This window comes from Thalassophryne amazonica, chromosome 10 (genome assembly GCF_902500255.1).
Source record: "Thalassophryne amazonica chromosome 10, fThaAma1.1, whole genome shotgun sequence".
Lineage (NCBI taxonomy): Eukaryota > Metazoa > Chordata > Actinopteri > Batrachoidiformes > Batrachoididae > Thalassophryne > Thalassophryne amazonica.
Genome location: NC_047112.1, coordinates 16,864,971 through 16,889,486, shown reverse-complemented (window position 1 = coordinate 16,889,486; position 24,516 = coordinate 16,864,971). Strand labels below are relative to the sequence as shown.

The 24,516-nt window shown below is 40.4% G+C and overlaps 1 protein-coding gene across 1 annotated transcript; it reads right to left on the bottom strand.

Annotated features, from left to right (window-relative positions):
• Nucleotides 1-722: 722 nt before the first annotated feature.
• Nucleotides 723-24,392, bottom strand: LOC117519451 (fibronectin type III domain-containing protein 7-like). The gene is made up of 15 exons (XM_034180796.1): nt 24,188-24,392; nt 23,635-23,898; nt 23,136-23,396; nt 21,675-21,935; nt 21,326-21,586; nt 17,737-17,994; nt 16,317-16,580; nt 14,693-14,953; nt 10,535-10,792; nt 10,149-10,409; nt 5,397-5,654; nt 4,906-5,166; nt 1,478-1,765; nt 782-1,018; nt 723-733 (listed from the first exon to the last, which is right to left on the bottom strand). The coding sequence occupies exons 1-15, from the start codon at nt 24,390-24,392 to the stop codon at nt 723-725; spliced, it is 3,609 nt and encodes a 1,202-aa protein (XP_034036687.1).
• Nucleotides 24,393-24,516: the final 124 nt, after the last annotated feature.

Sequence of the window (24,516 nt, the reverse complement as noted above, 5' to 3'; positions counted from 1 at the left end):
TATCACTGGACCTGAGGGACATGAGGAGAGATATTTTAGATTCCAGAAAATTTGATTTTCAAAAGATGAGATTAAGTAATTCATTATACAGAATAAATCGTGGTGCAAAGTTGGAAATTGTTATGCATCTCAGGTTTTTCATAAAAGAGAACAAAACTAGGTGCAACATAAATTCATAAAAATAAGATGGTTATATTATTAACAGAACAATATATATGACGTATTACTTAAAAAATATATATATAATATGCAGTCCTGTATATTTGAACATCAAACTCATATATTGCTGCAATATTCTGGTAAAATAACTGGCTAATCAATTAAAGAGGAAGGAGATGAAATCAGTGTTGTCACCACTGGACTGAACTTTGTTTGAAATGTGACATACTGAAAATATGACATATTTGAAAGACGGACAGGCTTGGAGCTTTTTCTAATCACAGCAGCATACATTATAAAAACCCTCACTGGATGAACTCAGTTCAATTTTGTACATGATTTCCATCCAACAACTATATGTAGTCTCAACTCCAACAAAATTATACTGCACGGATGTACTTTAAATTTGTGCTAAGTAGATTTATTAGATAGAAATCAGCCTTTTTTTTGTTGGCAAACACCAGCCTTTCTCAAACAGTGGTCGGCAAGAGACCCCTAGTGGTCTGTGAGTATATTAATAAAATATCACATTTAAAATTTTTCTATTTTCTGCGTACGGTTGCTTAACTAGCAGCTAAAAGAAAACGACAAACTTGTAGATCATTAGAAAGCTTAATCTGACCTGTAATAGTTCGCTGAGGGTTGCTCTCTCCCGCGGCGTTGCTGGCTGTCACTTCAGTGGTGCTGGGATCGAAGTTGGTCAGCTGGCAGGAGAGCGCAGTGGTGTCACAGAGCATGACGCGTTTTCCTGTGGAAGTACTGTAGACAGTGTAGTGCTGGGCAAATACTGACGCATCCCACGACAGCACGGCTGACTGTTTGTCACCAGTGTATCTCGCATTCTGTGGAGGACAAGGGGCTGGAAAGGAAACGATCAAAAAAGGGTGTTAACTGGTGAGTGTTGTGCTTTACAAATACAAGCTGTGTGATTCATTGTTTTTTTACAACTATAAGTTGTGCTTGTCATAAGCAAATCAGTCCTTGTATTCATATGCATGTAGGTTCTGAAATTGCGCAGACGAGGTCAAATTTGCCAGGGATCAGTCATCTGGGCCAAAGGTCTTGTTGTACCAATTTTTGCATGTCAGTCAAGGTAGATCCCAAAATTATCCTTAACAATTAAATTTTGGCAATGGTCAAGGACAAAGAATTTGGTTTCCAAACTGATTTGGACCAAAGGTGGCATAGTTTAGGCAGATTCCATAATTGGCTTGGCAAGATCAGTCAGAGGTCAATCATTTGGGTGACAATCAAGGTTATTAAGGTCAAATGTGTCTTCATGAGTACTATCACCTAGCATCCAAAAGTTTAAAGTTACCTGTGATCCCAGTGAACGCGTTGTAGCTCTTGCCAATCCCAGCTGAGTTTCTGGAGCGTACAATAACAATAAACCATGTGCTACAGGGCACTGGGAATTCAAAGTATATCCTGGATGTCCAATAAGAAGAGAGCATTATCTGGGCCTGCTGACTGCCTTCAATTTGTCCGGAGATCTCCACCAGGTACTCAACATCAGAACAGTTAATGGCTTCGAATGTCACCATGACCCACTGAGACTGATCGATCTCCTGCAGTCGGACATCCACGGAATTCGGCGCACATGGAACTGAGGAGGAAGGAGATGAGCTTACAGTAGTGGAATGATTTTTAAAAAAATTATTATTATCTATTTACATTAGCGGGGTGGTGGCCAAGTGGTTAATGCGCTTGGTTTCAGTTCGGAAGGTTCTGGGTTCAAATCCCACCCCTGCCACATTTCTCCATGTAATGTGGAGTTGCGTCAGGAAGGGCATCCGGCGTAAAACCTGTGCCAAATCAACATGCAGATCCACCTTGGATTTGCTGTGGCGACCCCGAGTGCAAACAAGGGAGCAGCCGAAGGGACTTACTATTATTATCTATTTACATTCTAAGTATTAAATCAGATTGCACTGAACTAATGAACACTGATAACCCAGACTCAAAAGCAGGATAGATGGTGGACCTCATCTTCAGTAGTTAATCTGTCTCAGATCAACAGCCAATGCAGAGTCCACAGGAGATGCACCAGATGTAGCCAGGATCATGTCAGACCGTATTTTATTACATTAATTTTCAATCAATGCCTTTTCCTGACACAACCGTTTCTAGCCGGATCACTCCGATGGGAGATGTTTAATTATGGGTGCAGATTCAGTCTGCACCAGCCATAAATTTGAAACACTGGGATTAAATAAATTAGTTATGTCAACCTGTCCTACAGAACTGGGTAAATGTACAAAAAGTTGCATTCTTACATGTTTTTGTGTTTTGTTGTTGTTACTGAACTCAGTTTTGTGAGACTGGATGACGATTTTAAGTAAATGAAACATTACATTTTTAGAGTGCAGAATCAATATGAAGGTTTCAGTCTAGCCTAAAAGGCTAAATGCTTACATATGTAAAAAGGTGTGCATGCGGATTAATTAATGATGTGCACTGAGGATTTCATTTCCAAATGCACAAAATAGTGCACAATGGCCATTTAACTCACTTGCATTCATAAATATGCAATTTGTGGCGTAGGGCTGCAACAAATGATTATTTGGATCATTGATGAATCTGATGGGGTTTCGACATGATTAATCAATTAATCGGATTAGTGGGGAATTTTTTAAAAATGTGCCAGGGAAACAATTTTTCTCTCCATCCATCACTTTATTTAACAACAGAACATTATTTGAAATAGCTGAAAATCAACAAATTATCAAATGTCCCTTGGCTGTTGAAATATAAAATAATAAAGAATAAAACAGTTTATAATAAAGAACAAAAATAGTTATTCCAAATGGCATTGCTTTATCAAAGTGCTGAGTTGCCATAAAACAACACTGAAACATATAAATGTTATAAACTATATGGTGAAAAAAGAGGTACTTTGTTGCTGCAAATGAGCAATTAGCATAAGCAGTTAACCATAAAACCTAAATCAAACACTGTAGCCTGACTCATTATATGTGCAACATTCTCTGTGTAACTTGTAAACTATTTGGTCATTTCACAATGACACATGTGACTCATGTCTCTTTCTCTAAAATTGTATTGTAAGTAAGTAAGTAAACTTTATTTATAAAGCGCCTTTCACAGACCAGGGTCACAAAGCACTGCACATGGCATACAAAAATAATCTAAAAATAACATATAAAAACAATAAAATACAATATTAGGCTAAAAAGCTAACTTAAAGAAATGCGTCTTTAGTTGCCTTATAAAAGTATCTATACAGTCCAGACAACGAAGGGCACAGGGAAGCTCATTCCATATTGTAGCATTATTAGTTATTATTACTATTATTATTGTTGCTATTGTTAATATATAAATAAAATAAATTACAAATATAATTTGTAATACATTTGACTCTTTTACAACAACAAACGCTGAGCTATTAATTATTATACAGAAAACAAATGCACAAACATGCTGAAATGCCAGCAGCTTAATGCTAACTTTAACACTGAAAACGCCACAGACATGCTAACATGTTAGCATTGGAGTTAGTATAAAATACATCTATCAACTGTTTCAGAAGACCATAACAGGTCAGTTTAACATAAAAAGGTAAATATTCCTCACAGACATATGCTCTTTAGGGTTTTAGTGGTGAAAAATTAAGATAAAGAGAAATAAAACAAATGAAACCAATGAAGCAGCAGCTCGAAGCACTCCTTCATTGGTTCAAGATTCAAAGCAAAGCTCGGTTGATTATATGGAAGAAACAAAACGTTTGCGGTAAAACAAAGTTATTTAGCAACTAATCGATGACTAAATTAGTTGACAACTATTTTAATAATCAATTTTAATCGATTAGCTCGATTAGTTGTTTCAGCACTATTGTGGCGTGTCCACCCAAATGCGCAAAATTGTGGGTGAACCCGTAAGTTTGCCGTACTGAGCTTTCAAATCCTGCAAAACTTCGAAGAGGTCGCCGTGCTGCGAGATGTCAGTAACATTGAGAAATGCATTGAGACGCTCTGATCAGGCTGCAGACGGACAACAGCATTAACATCGCAACATAAAACTCTTTGTATATTGTGCCTAAAACTCTCGTGAATATATTCTCTGGGTTTTTAGAAGCTGTTATTGTGTTTGTTTTATGTAAACACGCGAGAAGCTCAGGTTGTTTCTCTGTTATTTTCAATGGGAATCACTGTGAGCTGCGGTCGCTTACTGTTCATGTCATTCTGGGGGAAAGTGAAGTTTGCTCTTTAACGTCCTGCTTATTGTCCTTTACAGCACTGTTTGTCCAGTTTGTTCCAGAGTAATATATATATATAAAATGTCTGAAATTTGGTTTGTGTTTATTAAAGTCCACACAGGTTAAACATAGCAGACACAGATTATTTGGAATATTTGTTTTAGCATGTTTTCAGGGTCTCATACAGCAATCTCTTATTAACGTGATGAAAAGCATAAAAAAATACATTTTAGTTGTATAATGTTCATTTACAATTCTTGTCATGTGGATTCTCTATATTGTTTTGACTACAGCAATCTCAGCCACGCAAGGGATTATGTGATATCTTAATAGGGCGAATAGGCGAGGGCTGCACAGGCAACACGATTTTTCATAGCTAAAAACTATTTCAGGGCAGAGACTACACTTGTAACTTAGCATCTTTAAAACATTTGGGCTAACTTACTGATTCAAACTCATTCCCAAACTCATACATCTACCATCTTTTCTTCATCATTCAAATGACTGATTCCTCTTTGAGCTCCAACATTTACCTGCTCCGACCAGTAGAGGCGCACCAACTGAGCTGTTGCAGACTCCAGTCGATGCTTCGACAGAGAAATTATACTTGTGACCACATTCGAGGCCTTCGATGGTGCATGTTGCATCAGTAGTGCCACAGTAAAGCATGTCGCCATCTGTTGTTTGAGCACAGCCGAAATACTCCACGGTGCCCTCTGTGGCATTCCAGGACAGGATGGCAGAGTTGTTTTCACACTGAATGTCCACTGCCAGACCGACAGGTGCACAGGGCACTGAGGAGACAAAGAGGAACACTTCAGATTCACATAAGATGAGGAGGCTCTGCAGTGCTTCATATAAAAAATACTATGAACTTATCTTCACTGGTCATCATTTCAAAAGAGATTAAAGGAAAATAAAATACTGCCAGGCTTATAATAATTAATATAAACTAGGCAGCAGGGATGACAACGCAAACCCAAAATGCACATAAACACAGATTTTTCTGAGAGGGACTCTGTACCGCTTCTGAAAGAGCTGATGCTGGGTTCCCCGCTGCAGTTGTGTGAACTGGCAGTGACGCTTAAGTTGTACGTTTGGCCACAGTGCAGACCGTGCAGGCTGCAGTTGCTCGATGATGTCACACAGCCCAAATCTTGTCCGTCCATTGCTTTGGCTGTCACTTGGTATGATATGGCTACATCAGAGGGGGCCCAGGACACTGTGGCCCCATCGTCCTCGCATGTCAGCGCCACTGCCACGTCTTCTGGGACACAGGGTGCTAAAACAGACCAAACATAAACTTTGTCAGGCATGTCTATGTCTTAATGTTGTCTCTGGGAGACATTTTGGTGTATGGGCTTCATAGATAATTGGCAAAGCTTCTGGGGAAAACCTGGTCTTGTTAGGAGAGACGGCATCCATCCCACTTTGGATGGAGCAGCTCTCATTTCTAGAAATCTGGCCAATTTTCTTAAATCCTCCAAACCGTGACTATCCAGGGTTGGGACCAGGAAGCAGAGTTGTAGTCTTACACACCTCTCTGCAGCTTCTCTCCCCCTGCCATCCCCTCATTACCCCATCCCTGTAGAGACGGCGCCTGCTCCCAGACCACCAATAACCAGCAAAAATCTATTTAAGCATAAAAATTCAAAAAGAAAAAATAATATAGCACCTTCAACTGCACCACAGACTAAAACAGTTAAATGTGGTCTATTAAACATTAGGTCTCTCTCTTCTAAGTCCCTGTTAATAAATGATATAATAATTGATCAACATATTGATTTATTCTGCCTTACAGAAACCTGGTTACAGCAGGATGAATATGTTAGTTTAAATGAGTCAACACCCCCGAGTCACACTAACTGCCAGAATGCTCGTAGCACGGGCCGAGGCGGAGGATTAGCAGCAATCTTCCATTCCAGCTTATTAATTAATCAAAAACCCAGACAGAGCTTTAATTCATTTGAAAGCTTGACTCTTAGTCTTGTCCATCTAAATTGGAAGTCCCAAAAAACAGTTTTATTTGTTGTTATCTATCATCCTCCTGGTCGTTACTGTGAGTTTCTCTGTGAATTTTCGGACCTTTTGTCTGACTTAGTGCTTAGCTCAGATAAGATAATTATAGTGGGCGATTTTAACATCCACACAGATGCTGAGAATGACAGCCTCAACACTGCATTTAATCTATTATTAGACTCAATTGGCTTTGCTCAAATGTAAATGAGTCCACCCACCACTTTAATCATATCTTAGATCTTGTTCTGACTTATGGTATGGAAATTGAAGACTTAACAGTATTCCCTGAAAACTCCCTTCTGTCTGATCATTTCTTAATAACATTTACATTTACTCTGATGGACTACCCAGCAGTGGGGAATAAGTTTCATTACACTAGAAGTCTTTCGGAAAGCGCTGTAACTAGGTTTAAGGATATGATTCCTTCTTTATGTTCTCTAATGCCATATACCAACACAGTGCAGAGTAGCTACCTAAACTCTGTAAGTGAGATAGAGTATCTCGTCAATAGTTTTACATCCTCATTGAAGACAACTTTGGATGCTGTAGCTCCTCTGAAAAAGAGAGCTTTAAATCAGAAGTGCCTGACTCTGTGGTATAACTCACAAACTCGCAGCTTAAAGCAGATAACCCGTAAGTTGGAGAGGAAATGGCATCTCACTAATTTAGAAGATCTTCACTTAGCCTGGAAAAAGAGTCTGTTGCTCTACAAAAAAAGCCCTCTGTAAAGCTAGGACATCTTACTACTCATCACTAATTGAAGAAAATAAGAACAACCCCAGGTTTCTTTTCAGCACTGTAGCCAGGCTGACAAAGAGTCAGAGCTCTATTGAGCCGAGTATTCCTTTAACTTTAACTAGTAATGACTTCATGACTTTCTTTGCTAATAAAATTTTAACTATTAGAGAAAAAATTACTCATAACCATCCCAAAGACGTATCGTTATCTTTGGCTGCTTTCAGTGATGCCGGTATTTGGTTAGACTCTTTCTCTCAGATTGTTCTGTCTGAGTTATTTTCATTAGTTACTTCATCCAAACCATCAACATGTCTATTAGACCCCATTCCTACCAGGCTGCTCAAGGAAGCCCTACCATTATTTAATGCTTCGATCTTAAATATGATCAATCTATCTTTATTAGTTGGCTATGTACCACAGGCTTTTAAGGTGGCAGTAATTAAACCATTACTTAAAAAGCCATCACTTGACCCAGCTATCTTAGCTAATTATAGGCCAATCTCCAACCTTCCTTTTCTCTCAAAAATTCTTGAAAAGGTAGTTGTAAAACAGCTAACTGATCATCTGCAGAGGAATGGTCTATTTGAAGAGTTTCAGTCAGGTTTTAGAATTCATCATAGTACAGAAACAGCATTAGTGAAGGTTACAAATGATCTTCTTATGGCCTCAGACAGTGGACTCATCTCTGTGCTTGTTCTGTTAGACCTCAGTGCTGCTTTTGATACTGTTGACCATAAAATTTTATTACAGAGATTACAGCATGCCATAGGTATTAAAGGCACTGCGCTGCGGTGGTTTGAATCATATTTATCTAATAGATTACAATTTGTTCATGTAAATGGGGAATCGTCTTCACAGACTAAGGTTAATTATGGAGTTCCACAAGGTTCTGTGCTAGGACCAATTTTATTCACTTTATACATGCTTCCCTTAGGCAGTATTATTAGACGGCATTGCTTAAATTTTCATTGTTACGCAGATGATACCCAGCTTTATCTATCCATGAAGCCAGAGGACACATACCTCTAAAACTAATTCATGCATTTATTTCCTCTAGGCTGGACTATTGTAATTCATTATTATCAGGTTGTCCTAAAGGTTCCCTGAAAAGCCTTCAGTTAATTCAAAATGCTGCAGCTAGAGTACTAACGGGGACTAGAAGGAGAGAGCATATCTCACCCATATTGGCCTCTCTTCATTGGCTTCCTGTTAATTCTAGAATAGAATTTAAAATTCTTCTTCTTACTTATAAGGTTTTGAATAATCAGGTCCCATCTTATCTTAGGGACCTCATAGTACCATATCACCCCAATAGAGCGCTTCACTCTCAGACTGCAGGCTTACTTGTAGTTCCTAGGGTTTGTAAGAGTAGAATGGGAGGCAGAGCCTTTAGCTTTCAGGCTCCTCTCCTGTGGAACCAGCTCCCAATTCGGATCAGGGAGACAGACACCCTCTCTACTTTTAAGATTAGGCTTAAAACTTTCCTTTTTGCTAAAGCTTATAGTTAGGGCTGGATCAGGTGACCCTGAACCATCCCTTAGTTATGCTGCTATAGACTTAGAGTGCTGGGGGGTTCCCATGATGCACTGAGTGTTTCTTTCTCTTTTTGCTCTGTATGCACCACTCTGCATTTAATCATTAGTGATTGATCTCTGCTCCCCTCCACAGCATGTCTTTTTCCTGGTTCTCTCCCTCAGCCCCAACCAGTCCCAGCAGAAGACTGCCCCTCCCTGAGCCTGGTTCTGCTGGAGGTTTGTTCCTGTTAAAAGGGAGTTTTTCCTTCCCACTGTCGCCAAGTGCTTGCTCACAGGGGGTCGTTTTGACCGTTGGGGTTTTTACGTAATTATTGTATGGCCTTGCCTTACAATATAAAGCGCCTTGGGGCAACTGTTTGTTGTGATTTGGCGCTATATAAATAAAATTGATTGAATTGATTGATTGATATTCAAGAGCTGCCTATCTAAAAAAAAAAAAATCATCAAAACATTTTAATCTGAAGTACAATTATATGTTAACGAGTGCACAAAATACAAATTGCATTGAATCTCCACCACAGTTTTGGTGTTAGGTCGGGACAGTTCTGAGGAAATGTTGAGGTACTGCATGTCACTGCATCCACCTCACTATGGACCCACTCTGGGTTTTGACTGACAGCCACACAGGCCTGTTACTGGTCCATCCCCATCTATCTGTCCAGTGCTTGGGGTCCTCAACACCAACACAGCAGAGCACTATATCATGGAAACATGTCACATGGGTGTAGTGTGGTATCTGATTTTTGCTCTAAATGCAAGTACCGTAGTCGGTCCAAGTAACTGCTCATTTGAGACCAAGTCAATCCAGCCACAACCAAGTATCATCTGGTTAGAGTCCAAGTCTCACACTATACAGTAGGACTTGCAGCACTGGGTCCCTATATATCAGCATTGTCTAATATCTGTCCATAAGCTCTTACCAGATGTTGCTCTTTCTCAAACTAATGTAACCGAGAGATAGATATTTGTGGTTCCGGTGGAGTCTGAATGCCAGATTTCTCGCTCATGAGGCCAACACGCTACCAGGTCAACCAAAGTGGGATTCCCCACTAGCTGTTAGTTAGTAGGAACAATCTGGACTTCACCTGGTTACAAGAAGTAAGTCTGATACAGGCCCTGAGACCCATCTGGCAAGTGTTTATCCCCATGACTGGAAGCAGATGAAAGTCTACTGTTCCTCCTGAATGGGATGCTAGTCCACTGCTGGTTACATCCCCAGCTAGGTGGACTGGGACAATGGAGATGAAAGACTCAGACAGGTAGCTTCAGCAAGAACTGAACCCCAGTCATTTGGGCAGTAGTCCAAAACTTTTACCAATGAGGTACCTGGTCTGCTTCATTCGATCTTAAAGTCTGCTTACTATGACCAAAAACTACAGAATGACAGGTTGTGTGTGACACAGAAACCACATTTTCATATATCAGTCTGCAGAAGCAAAGAGACATCAAACACTCTGTGTGAGCTAAGGCATGCTGAAACGCACCTGTTGTGATTTTCTTCGGAGGGCTTCTGAGGCTGCTGCACTTATCGGACGCTGTTGCAACAATGATGCTGTAGTGCATGCCGCAGCGTACATCCTGGAGCACACACGAGCTTGAGGTGGTGTTACAGGTAAGGATGCTTTGGTCATGGCCTTCAGCTGTCACCAAGTAAATCCGCGTGTTGCCCATCACCTCCCACTCAACTAGGATTGTGTCGCTGTTGCATTGTGTCACAGCGCTGATGGATGTGAAAGCACAGGGACCTACAGGACAGGGAATGATACGTCAAAACAAGACAGGTTTGTGAATATGCTAAAACACAAGCTCAGTTCATCGGAATTAGTCACAGTTGGCTACTGGATGGTTATAGTATTGGTTTTCTGAATACCTGTCTGAAGCGTAACGGGGCTGCTCTGGTTACTGTGGCAGTCTTTGTTGATGGCAGTGATGTAGAAGGAATAAAGTGTGGAGCACTTCAGATCCGGCACGCTACAGGTAGAGGAGGAGTCACTGCAGCTGGAACTGTGCCTTCCACTTTGTGCCAGGACAAAGTAGCTGGAGGCTCCATCTGAAGTATCCCAGGTCACCCAGGCGTTATTTGTTACACAGTCCAGACGACTGAAAAGTTTTGTCGGCACGCATGGAGCTACGGAGGGAGAAACACAAAATTAGCTACTAGTTCTGTCAGTTGTGCAATAGGGATGACAGTGACACAAAAGCGCAAATTGCAGACAACCCCAATAATTTTAAATTTGAGGGAGTGAGTCTTTGAATTTTTACTAGAGCCTGACTGATATACCGGCTGGCCAATAATATTAACCAAAATAAGCCTTTTATGACCATATCAGTATCGGTGCTATATTTGCCGATATGACAACTTTCATTTTACCATATAAACAAGGCAGAAAAAAAATTTTGGCTGTTGGAAATGGTGTCATTGCATACTCTGTTCAGCAGATGGCACTTCATCAGCATTGCTTACAATACTGTCAAGCATGGCTGGGACCCCCATCACTCCTTGGTCATATTAGCGATATGACACAGAGGCAAAGCGACCAGTTGCCATTTATTTTCAAACACAAACAAGAGACAAGTGGTCACTATGCCACCAGCAAGGCGGGGCCAAAATAAATGAGAAGTCTATTTTATGCAAATGCTGAGCGATGTGACATGCTGACTACCATTCTGAGTGAATGCAGCGTGACGGCAATGTTACATACGTTGGTTGGTTGTTGGCTATATTTATAGATGTTTATAATAAAGCTCATGTTTAAACTGGAAAACAATAAGCCTCAAATACATTTCTTTGCCATAAGGGTTTGATCACGAAATGTTAGGAATGTCGGCATATATACGAGGTCTATTAGAAAAGTATCCGACCTTATTATTTTTTTCAAAAATTATATGGATTTGAATCACGTACGATTACTTCAGACAAGCTTGAACCCTCGTGGGCATGCAAGAGTTTTTTCACGCCTGTCGGTTGCGTCATTCGCCTGTGGGCAGGCTTTGAGTGAGGAGTGGTCCACCCCTCCCGTCTTTTTTTTTCATTGTTTAGGAATGGCTCAGAGACTGCCGCTTTGCTTGATCAAAATTTTTTCAGAAACTGTAAGGCACATCCAAGTGGACACCATTCAAGAAATTCAGCTGGTTTTTGGTGAAAATTTTAAGGGCTGATGAGAGATTATGGAGTGTTACTGTCGCTTTAAGGACAACCCACGGAGCCGGAGGGTGCAACACCGCTCATGGCCCGGCGCCACAGAGAAACACCTCCGTTGGAAGCGTTACAGGACAAGTTGGAACATGCCCAGCTGTTAAACAATTTTTCAGATACTCACTCGACTGAAAACCATCGAAAGCCGCCTGAATTTTACGAATGGTTATCAACACGGAGGTGTTTCTCTGTGGCGCCGGGCCATGAGCGGCTGCCTGCCGACGCGCGAATCCGTCCGCACATCTTTCGTTACAAAATCTCCTTTAACAGTGGAATGTCTGGCTAAACTGCTGATCCCAACCTCTTCTGAAACTTCTCTGTTCTCTCACGACGTCCTGGGTCAACAGAGGCTTAAATTTGGAAGTTTTCAGCTTGAAACAGGCTGACGACGGCGGCTCGGAGTGCGGCGCGCCCTCCGGCTCCGTGGGTTGTCCTTAAAGCGACAGTAACACTCCATAATCTCTCATCAGCTGTTAAAATTTTCACCGAAAACCAGCTGAATTTCTCAAATGGTGTCCACTCGGATGTGCCTTACAGTTTCTGAAAAAATTTTGATCAAGCAAAGCGGCAGTCTCTGAGCCATTCCTAAACAATGAAAAAATAGACGGGAGGGGTGGACCACTCCTCACTCAAAGCCTGCCCACAGGCGAATGACACAACCGACAGGCGTGAAAAAACTCTCGCATGCCCACGAGGGTTCAAGCTTGTCTGATGTAATCGCACGTGTTTCAAATCCATATAGTTTTTGAAAAAAATAAAAAGGTCGGTTTCTTTTCTAACAGACCTCGTATATATATATATATATATATATATATATATATATATATATATATATATATATATATATATATATATATATATATATATATATATATATATATATATATATGGGTGATTCTTAGACTACGGGCACTTATTATGTCCTTTGATCATATTGTATGAAAAACAGAAAAAAGGGGAAATTTCACACTTTTATAGTTATCTTTACAATGAAAGTGTGTTAAGAAATTTGTTCTAGTAGTCTATGATGACTTTTTCACCTTTTTCAGCATCATTATATGCAAATATTGCCGTTTTGTGCTTGTCCCACACCCAGACTTTTGATCTTCAATGATAAAAATGAATGGTAAAGAAACGTTTTTTCTAATGTTTTAAAATATCTCTGAATAAAATATCAGTAAAATAATCAAAACATAATTGGGGTATTCAATGTCATACAACTGTTGTGATTTTTTTTAAACAAAATGTAGTTGTCCCACACTATTGCCGTAATTTCCACCACAATACTGTAATGTCCCTTTAAACAGTTTGTATGAAAGATTGTTTGGGTAGTTTCTATGGAGATAAACAGTGACATCAGAGCACATGTATATAGCGCCAAATCACAACAAACAGTTGCCCCAAGGCGCTTTATATTGTAAGGCATTGGTGTGGTGGAAATTACATTTACAAGGCCAATAGTGCCTGTAGTTAAAGAATCACCCATATATATATATATATATGGGTGATTCTTTAACTATATATATATATATATGGGTGATTCTTTAACTACAGGCACTATTGGCCTTGTAAATATATATACTCAACAAAAATATAAACGCAACACTTTTGGTTTTGCTCCCATTTTGTATGAGATGAACTCAAAGATCTAAAACTTTTTCCACATACACAATATCACCATTTCCCTCAAATATTGTTCACAAACCAGTCGAAATCTGTGATAGTGAGCACTTCTCCTTTGCTGAGATAATCCATCCCACCTCACAGGTGTGCCATATCAAGATGCTGATTAGACACCATGATTAGTGCACAGGTGTGCCTTAGACTGCCCACAATAAAAGGCCACTCTGAAAGGTGCAGTTTTGTTTTATTGGGGGGGGATACCAGTCAGTATCTGGTGTGACCACCATTTGCCTCATGCAGTGCAACACATCTCCTTCACATCATCCGTGAAGAGAACACCTCTCCAACGTGCCAAACGCCAGCGAATGTGAGCATTTGCCCACTCAAGTCGGTTACGACGACGAACTGGAGTCAGGTCGAGACCACGATGAGGACGACGAGTATGCAGATGAGCTTCCCTGAGACGGTTTCTGACAGTTTGTGCAGAAATTCTTTGGTTATGCAAACCGATTGTTTCAGCAGCTGTCCGAGTGGCTGGTCTCAGACGATCTTGGAGGTGAACATGCTGGATGTGGAGGTCCTGGGCTGGTGTGGTTACACGTGGTCTGCGGTTGTGAGGCTGGTTGGATGTACTGCCAAATTCTCTGAAACGACTTTGGAGATGGCTTATGGTAGAGACATGAACATTCAATACACGAGCAACAGCTCTGGTTGACATTCCTGCTGTCAGCATGCCAACTGCACGCTCCCTCAAATCTTGCAACATCTGTGGCATTGTGCTGTGTGATAAAACTGCACCTTTCAGAGTGGCCTTTTATTGTGGGCAGTCTAAGGCACACCTGTGCAGTAATCATGGTGTCTAATCAGCATCTTGGTATGGCACACCTGTGAGGTGGGATGGATTATCTCAGCAAAGGAGAAGTGCTCACTATCACAGATTTAGACTGGTTTGTGAACAATATTTGAGAGAAATGGTGATATTGTTTATGTGGAAAAAGTTTTAGATCTTTGAGTTCATCTCATACAAAATGGGAGCAAAACCAAAAGTGTTGCGTATATATATATATATATATATCAGTATTATGATTTTTTTTTTTTTTTTTTTTACTCCTTAATATCAGTATTGGTCCCCCAAAAATCCATGCTGGCCAGGCTCTAATTCTGAAAAACACACACACACAAAATCTAGAGTGTTATGACATGATCTACCTGAATAAACGTGCACAGCAGCGCTCTTCTTGCTCTCGCAGCCATCTCTTACAGATATCACGGTAATGTTGTAGCTCTGTCCACATGTCAGGCCTCTGATGGTGCACGCAGAACCACTTGAGTTACAGTGGAGCCTTGCCCAGTTGTTACTCACTGCCAGCACATGGAAATACTCGGCATCGGGGTTTGGGGACCAGGATATGGTCATTGCACCCTCAGCACAGCTGACAGCCACTGCCACATCCTGCGGTGCACAGGGAACTGACAGGAGGTGAGAGAGGAGAAGGAAAATGAATCCAAAAGTGAACACTTTTCATGAATTCCTCAGGAGGTATACTGAAATATTTACAGTATCATTCAATGACTGTGCAAATGATTCTAATAACTATGAGGAATAACTATGTAATTCTTAAAGTTATTATTTCATCTTCCATGTTTATTACAGTTATGATCACTAAAAGTACTAGCACAGAGAAGGTCACCAGTATGGGTATTGGATGGTTTGTTGAAGGTTGAAATAAACCCTAAATGAAACTTGACGGAGGGGTGGAGCTGATGAATTTGGCAGCAGATCATGATCATAGAGCAGATCCTGACTTTGATTCTTAAAGCTGGACTTTGAGCCCAGCTGTTTTAAATCCAATAATTAGAATCAAAGCTTAGTAATCAGGATCTTAAATGTCAGTGATCATGTTTAAAGTTCAGCCTCCAGGATTAAATATTAGTGATCAGGGTTGAAGTTCAGCTGTCAGGATCAAAGATCAGGAATCATGAAAAAAGGTGAATGATGATCAAAGTTCATCAATCAAGATTAAAGTTGAGTAATCAGGACACAGTGTGGAGGTATGAATAAGATCAAAGTTCAGAGGTTAGCATAAAATTTCAGCTATCACAAGCAAAGACCAATGATCACCACCAAAGCTCCGCGAACAAGATGAGTAATCTTTGCAATGAGGACAAAATGTGGAGGTTTGGCAAGGATAAAAGTTGAGCAATTAGCATCTGCTAAGTTCCCTTCTGAATATCAATACTGCTTTGTTAATCTGCTCAGTATTTTCATTGTTAATTTTTTAGAGCATAAAATAGCATAAATATTACAAAATAAAGGACTCAGGAATTATCCAACTAGCTGCATGTAATGGAAAGATATTCAGGTTTTTCTGAAATGTAGCAAGTTTAAATCAAGTTTAGATTAGTTTACCAGTGATTTAATGTTTCATTCAAAACCAAGTTGTATTTGGATAAAAGTTCAAAATGGATTAAAGGCTGATAATATAGACATGGTCAAAATCTTGTGTTTATTTAGGTGATTATTAGAGCTCTATCTACATTTTAGCACTTGTTTAGAACAATTATAAATCAGTTAAAACAATTTAAAACATGCTGGAAATAGTTTGAAAGCAACAGAAACCAGTCTGTCCTGGTTTTTGGGAACAGTTTACTGAAGTAGATTATAAAATTTCACATTTATTCTTGATAAATGACTTAAACAATCAACTGACAATCAAAATATTTGACTACTACTTATGTAATCAATTAATTAATTGATGAAAAAAATTCAGCTCTGCATATTATAAGTAGAAAAGTAAAACGGGTCTTTACGGCGCTCGGGGGGATTGTGTACCTGTGCGTACGTACGCCCTGTCACTCTCCAGGCTGCTGCAGGACTCGTCGTGGCTGAACACGCTCACGTTGTAGGTTTGCCCACACAGCAGGTTGTTCAGGTCACAGTAGGTCTCCGTGTTGTTGCACTCCTGCCTGTAGTGACCGTCTGCTGTGACACCCACTGCGTGGTATGCAGATGCTCCGCTGGCTTGCTCCCATGTGACCGCAGCGGAGTCTAAGTGGCACTGCAAAGCAGCTTTGACATTTGTCGGGCTGCAGGGTGCTGAGGGGAAACAAACAGAGGGGGTGATACCGTGAGGGATGGCCGAAGAACAGCAGCAGGAAGGTTAAAAACAGGCAGAACTCAGTGAAAAAAGTGAAGAAGTCGCCCGATTATCAGCCTTAAGTCGACCAAATATCAGCCTGGCCGATTATCGGTAGCGATAATTGGTCAACCCCTAAAAAAAAGGAAACAGCACATCACGAATAGGAATATAAGAATTCATTCTCGTTTGGATTTTTGTTTAACGTTTTTAAACAATATATCATAAACCGAACTGAATTAGATCAAATTTGCAAACTCTATCAATAGATTTCCTTTAAAAAATTAACAAAACCTTTATTCACACACAGAGGCAAGTCAAAGAAACTCAGGAAGGCCTGCACGTGAAGTAACATTAACGTAATTTTTTAATAACCAATAATTATGATGTTTGTGTTCTTCATCTCTGTGGTAAAATTAATCAATAAAACAAGGAAATGTTTAATAATAATAATAATAATAATAATACATTTAAAACAAAAACTACAGGGCTGATTTTCACCAAATTTGTTGTAGGGGAACCAAGAAAGAGTTCAATGAATTAAGAGGGATCCAATAATTTTTCTTTCCTTAACATTGAGACATATAGAATTTTGGGCATTTTCATAAATTTCACAGAAAATATTTGAAGAAATTTGAAAATTCAAACATATTTACATCTCTGAATGTGTAAGATTCACAGATCCTACACATTATACGTATTTTTGCACATAAGCGTTATACTCTAATGGAGCAAAGTATCCTTTCATGGAAATGGTTTCAGTCTTTATGGCAACAGAAGTGCTACAAAAGTATATCATAGAAGAGAAGACTGTGGCAGAAGTCTGTGCCCAAATGCAATCCTGATGCTTTTACATCGATTGATAGTTTGAAACTTGACTGCATTATTGTGATGATCTGATATAAATTGAACAAATTAATATCTGATCATATCTGGCCCAGAAACCTTAGCTGACGTGCTAATCTCAAGCCCCAAAGCTGATCTTATTCAAAATCTCATTGGTGTTGTATTGTTGTTGGAAGTATCACATTTTTCTAAATTTGAGTCAATCACCAAAATGAGACATTTAACGAGTCATCAAGTCATTATTTTTATGGTCTTATTCTTCGTGTATACCTGACTGCAGGCTGAGGTAGGCGTTGCTGTTATCACACTGCCCATCCTGGGCTGTTAATGTCAGGTTGTAGAGCTGCCCGCAGTGCATGCTGGGTAGCTGGCAGCTGGTTGCAGTGCTGTTACACTTGGTCCTGTGACCATCGAGTCCATAAGCATGCACCATGTAGGATGTTGCGCCGTCTCCTTCTTCCCATGACACCAGTCCTGTGTTGTTACTGCACATTATCTCAGCGAACACGTTCTGAGGCACACAGGGTACTGCAAAAAAAAAACAAAAAAAAAAAAAAACAACAACATTATTTCGTCTTCTCCACAGTATGTCTTTATATTGTTTCCTGCTTCAAACCGTCATTTAATATTTAACAGCAACGTTCTTGACTAGAATAAAATACTGGATAATTAAATGTGTTTTTTGTTATCAGCTACTATAAGCACCGCAGCACACCATCTACAGAATAAGATGCATAAAACAAAACAATCCTCAAATTTCAGGAATATTGGCTTGTACGTTGTGTCAGTAAAATCCCTCTGTGATACATCTTATTGGTGCTCATTTATCTTTCATCTGTCCATCCAGCTCATACAGGACAAACAACAACACACGGCCCAACAAATAGCACTACAGGCTCACCACTAGATGCTTCTATTTCCTCACCATGCAGTCACTTAAAGTCTTTTTTTCTCTGTTTTATGTTCTGGTCATTTTACATTGTAGAATATGTCAACTTGACCCAAAATAGGAGGTTCACTGGTTCTCATCTCTATGGATTAGAATTTCAAAATGTCAGAGCCAGTGTTGTCACAGTTACTTTGAAAAAGTAATCCAATTACTGATTACTGATTACACCTTGAAAAAGTAACTTAGTTACTTTACTGATTACTCAATTGTAAAAGTAACTAAGTTAGATTACTAGTTACCTTTTTAGTTACTTTCCCCAGCTGCCAACAACAACCCTTTGCCACTTCAACATGACAATGATACCTGTTTTGCCAAAACTCACTTCATAGTCACCCTTTCTTGACTTCAATGAAAATAAATACTTGTTTTATAAAAGGTAAAATAAAGACCTCTTTCTTGACCTCATATTTAACTGCTGACAGCACTGTAACAGCAAAACTTGCCATTTCTAACCTAGATTGTTTAGAAATGTAACTATTAAATTATTTCTAGCATTTTTCTAACATTTAAATTCTCTCTAAACATTTTACTTGTCGAAATTATTATTATTATAAGTAGTATTAGTAGTTGTAGTAAAAAAAAAGGCTTCAAAACTGGACCTTTAATCTAGGGGTGTTGTGGGGGGGCACATCACCCACGCCCCCATTCCATCTGGATTCGCCCCTGCTTTGGCGTTTGAGCACAAAGAATGGATAACATTTATTTATGCAGAAAACATGACCAGATTTACAGGTAAGAAAGTTTTATTGCGTTTTCACATCATGTGGTCCTCAGAAAGAGAGTTTAGGCGCATTTGAGTGGAAAATAGTGTTAGTTGTTGATGTGTCGCGGAGGATCAGCTGTTTTTAGCGAGCAGATACGGAGCAGCTCAGCTCAGAATTCTAAATTAAAGAAGAAAAAGCATAAAAATGTCTTTGTAAAGCTCAGTGCAGGTGTGCTGTTGTCACCGCGCTTTAAGAGGTGAGGACGAGTCATAGCTGCTGCAGAAAACCACGGATGAAAAGCTCACAGCTCGCTTAAAGTGGGCAGTTCAGTCAAACCCCGACCTCCTGCCCATGGACCAAGATTAATGCTGCTATCGACTCACAATACAAAAATAATAGTATGCACAGTGACTTGGAGAAGTAACTTTAATCTGATTACTGATTTGAAAAGATTAATGCGTTAGATTACTCATTACTAAAAAAAGTGGTTAGATTAGAGTAATGCGTTACCGGCATCACTGGTCAGAGATGAATAGTAGTTAAGTTCTTCTGGCTTCTCCTTTTTTTGTCCAGGTCCAATATGGATCTGCATAGTGATTTGGCATGTGTTTTACACTGGATAACTCTACATAAAATGAAGAATGGGTAGGGTTTAACAGAATTACATTAAATTTAGTACTTTCTAAATTGTTTACTAGTCTTGAGTGAGTCTGAAGAAGTATTTCCTTGTGTAGTCTAATAGCACTGCCACCTTCTGCCACCTGTTACTGATTACTCATATTTGCTTCACAACAAAAGCATATTCATGCAAACCAGTGGCAGCTGCACTCAGACCACCTTTAGACCTTTATTGTGAAAGGGCAACACTGTCAGTCAGGCTGACAGTAGCAGATTGGCGGTTAGACTTAAACATTATTAAAAGGCTTTATTGGTAGGCTGTTTTACAGAATGCTGACAATAAAAATCCAGGCTATTTCATCCTGATATGTCACAGATCATACTGTAGGTGTCACTGGATCACGTTTTGCAGAATAGACATGCTGCTGCCTGTGTTGTCAAATTGGCTGATAAAATGATCGTTTTTATGTAAAACTCCACCAGGTTGCAATTTTACTCCAACCATCTATAGTGAGCTTGTAGAACAACTCAGCATGTATGCTTGTCTCTAATCTTTGGTAAATGATTGGCGCCTTTCTCCGTTGAGGACATCGAGGATTTATTAATTTTTGGTCTCATGGTAGCAGGGCTGGTACTTTTTGGCTTATGTGCTGCCCTGATCTACTGGAAAATTGGCAAGACGGCGGCATCAAGAACCACAGCCCCTCGCTTGTCCGTCATTATTAATGAGGTTGGCAAGGCAGTGCATTCTCAGACTGTGATGACTCTTGAACTCAGACGCAAATTGGATGACATCTTGGAGCTGATGCGTGCATTGCAGTTTAAGCTGAAAGTTTCGGAGGCCGGTGAATATTCTTAATTCAGAATTGGGAATATTCTTAATTCATAATTGGGATTTGGTTGCTCAAGTGGAACTGTTAAAAGTGTTTTTCCACTGCTCAACCACAACACTCCAGCCTTATCTAGCCTCAAGGACAAATTGCCCAATGTTTTCCTCCAGAGGAATGTCTTCAGGCTCTGGTGAGATTATTCGGCTCCTTCTTATCTCAACCCACAAAGACAATAAACTGACAGACTTAAACATGGACAAGACTGAAGCATGCTCCATTTTTCCCTTTACCTCCCTTCCTGCTCCCCCACCCCATCCCGGTCGCTGCTCACGCCACCCCTTCCCTCTCCGGGGGCTGCGCGGTTTTTAAGCTGCGGGAGGTCCCTGTTCCCCCCAAGCTAGCGGAGGCGCGACTCCAGTTGCAGCGGCCTTCACCCACTTTACCTCAATTCGGATAACGGACTGCTTCAAGTTTAGTGCACATAAACAATGTCAAATGTATATTAATTCTGATGCCATTATTACGGTAAACAAGTAATAATTGTGAATTAATTGCTGTATCTTGTCTGAGGTAATTGGAGTGTAAACATAATTGCCCTTTTTTGGGATCAATAAAGTTGTCTGAAGTCTGAAGAGAGAATTCACTCACTTGGATTTCATAATCCTAATACAGTAGTTTGATATGAGTCTTTTTTGGATAAAACCTGTAAAGAGCTGCATTAGTCTGAAAAGAAAAAAATTCCTAAATGCTGATTCTACCTGTGTCGATCTGCACGGCAGTGCTTCCGGCACTGGCACATTCGTCACTTGATGCCGACACGGTGATGGAGTAGGAAATACCACAAAGTAAATTGCTGAAGTGGCACGACGTCTCGCTGCTGTTGCATGTGGCTGCGTAACCACCGTTGCCCATGGCAACAGTAGTGTAGGAAGACGCCCCTTTACTGTGCTCCCAAGAGACGGCCACATCACCAAAACTACAGTCAACCCGGGCCTCCACCTGCTGGGGCACACAAGGCACTGCACAGAGGCAGACGCACTTTAAAATCCATATAAATAATATGGAAGATTACAGAATAATCACAAATTCAATGATTCTGATCCTCGCCTGTTTGCAGCTGTGTGACAGTGCTCTCTGTCACGTTGCACACGCTGTTCACGGCGAGCACGCTGATGTTGTAGGTGAAACCACACATGAGATCTGAGATGATGCAGGACTGGGAGTGTGTTTCACAGCCAGATGTGTGTTCTTGCAGGCCGATGGCTTGGACGATGTAGGAATTGGCCCCGATGCTGCTCTGCCACTCCACGCGGGCTGAGTTCATAGTGCAGTCCACTTCAGCTACGACAGCCTCAGGAGCACACGGCACTGGAAGAAAAGAGACAATGTGAGTGAAAACACTAAATAAGAAAGTGCAAATTCTTGCATGGTTAGATTTTTTTAATTTATTTGTAGACACCACTTTAAATAGAAGGTTCTAGCATGGTCAGTGGCTAAACTATAGCAAATCTCTAGTATGTGCACCATGCTTATTGGTATTATGCTTATTTAAAGGTACTCTCTTCTGTATAAATTCTGACAGACATAAAGGAAATACACTTTCCACGTCCCTAAATACATAATTCATAACACATGAGGTGTTGTTTTTCTTTTAATGGTAATCAATGTCAGTGGCTTCTTGTTTCATAACTGACATTTCTGACCTTCAAAATTGATATTTTTGTCCATACTTGGACATTACATTGGCAGGTAATTGTTAATGCTGCCATTCCTGCTCCCTAGCAACAGAGAAGCCACTGACGTATTATGTCTCTTTCAGTTTCAAAATATTATACATAATTTGCATTAATTTTTACATCATAAATGGGGCAGAAGGATGGTAGAAGAGATAATGACAATGAAGCCAAAATGTGTTCACCGCCCTTTATTGGCTGGCTGCAGTACAGATAATTCATCCTGCCCTCCCCCATTTAATGATATGTAGCTGAAAATAAAAATGAAAAGAACACATATTTTATACTGAGATTATGTTATTTTGCAGAGTTCTAATGCCCATGTCCTAACACTGTGAAGATTTGATTTATTTTCTGTTTGTCTTCTGAGGATTTGGCCTTTTTCTGTGAGGATTTGACCATTTTCTGTTTGTCTTGTGAGTCTTAGGCTGGGCATGGCTGACCTTCTGGCCTCTCAGCACCTGCAAATCAATCATCTTCTCCTGTGCAGTTTAAAAGACCAGCTCCTTCATCCAGTCCTTACTAGTTTGTTCATGCACCTCCTGTACCGGCTATGCCTAGCCTCAACATCTGTTCTACCCATGCCTGTGGTACATTTTGGACTGTTTGGACAGATACCTAGCCTTTGGACTCTTGGTAAATTAAATCACTTATTTTACCCAGTCAGTTTGTGGCTGTCTGCATTTTGGGTACTATTTTTTCATCTGCATAACAAACACTAGTCTTTTGATAATAAAACTGAAATTCATGACTAGTATGGATCAGCCACATTTATCATGCAGTGATAGAAGAAGGATATAGACAGAATGACTGACAAGAATTTGGTAGGAGTTACCTGAATCGACTTGTAGACTGGTGCTTGGGGGGCTGTCACATTGTCCATCTGAGGCCATAGTGAACACAGTGTAGGTCTGTCCACACATCAGCTTCTGCAACTCACAGTTGGTGAAGTTGGATTGACACGTAGAAACATGGCTGTTAGCAGACTGGGCTGTGGCGGTGTAGTATACAGCGCCTTTAGCATATCCCCAGCTCAACAGGGCTGAGTTGGTGTAACAGTCCAAAGCCACTGAGCTGATGTTAGGTGTACAGGGAACTGTTGGATGGAGGGAAGAAATGGTTAACTTGTAGGAAAATATTTAATATGACAGAAATATGACATTAGATGTACATTATCCTTGAATGCAAGAATGTGCTTCCACAGATGAAAACCCTTTCTGCAGTAAGTTTCGTCTGCAGTTAATTATATCACTGCGTAAATCTGAGTAAGAACTGTTGTTGATATCTTAAAGCTGGTGTTCAAGTTTGACAAATGTTTGCTGAAGTTGTTCTACCTGAGTTGAAGCTGACAGCTTTGCTGGGCAAACTTGAGCACGTATCGTCCAGTGCCACGACTTCAGTGGAGTAGGACTGGCCGCAGGCCAGGTTGGTGATGTAGCACATCAGGTCAGTGACCTCACAGGAGGACACGGGATGTCCTCGTGAATTCACAACCATGGCTTTATAAGACAGGGCTCCTTTGCTGGCATTCCAGGACAAGTGTGCCATGTTTTTGGAGCAGTCCATTTTCACCATCACATCAGTAGGAACACAAGGCACTGAAGAGATGATATTTGGAAAAGAACATTGATTATATGACCTAATGCTTTAGACACAAGACTTCTCGGTGCTGGAAACACTTAAAGATATACTCTAACAGAATTCAGCGTGCAGGCAGAACATAAAATACCATTAAGTAAATGAGATGTGTACCCCATAATCGGGGTAATCTACCCCAAATGTCTAACACTAGAGCTCTTGGCAAAATTCTATTGTACCTGCATGAACTTCGATAGAATACAATTGCCAAAGTAGAAACTATGACAGAATATAGAATAGATGCCTCACCGGACTCTACAGCGTCAGGATCACTGGGCTCAGAGTCACACTGCTGGTTGCTGGCAACAACGGTGACTGTGTACGTCTGTCCACAGCGGATGTCTGCTATGCCACACTGCGTGACGTTGGACAGACATGCTTTCGATTGGCCGTCTTCATTTGTGATGGTGGCAGTGTAAAACTGTGCCCCAGCCGAGGAGGTCCATGATATCATAGCTAGGTTAGCAGAGCACTTCATGATGCTGGCAACACCGGTGGGCTTACAGGGTTCTGGGGGGGGAAACGGAAAGCACTCTCAATGAAAAATAAGGCCAGTGTATTACTTCTACCACAGCGCT

Coding starts and splice junctions, on each gene's coding strand:
- LOC117519451 (XM_034180796.1), bottom strand. CDS start 24,392: ATGATATCATGGACCTCCTCGGCTGGGGCACAGTTTTACACTGCCACC. Junction 23,397..23,634: donor AGCTGTCAGCTTCAACTCAG/GTAGAACAACTT, acceptor TCCATCCAACAG/TTCCCTGTACACCTAACATC. Junction 5,655..10,148: donor TCCGAAGAAAATCACAACAG/GTGCGTTTCAGC, acceptor GGTCTGTTTTAG/CACCCTGTGTCCCAGAAGAC.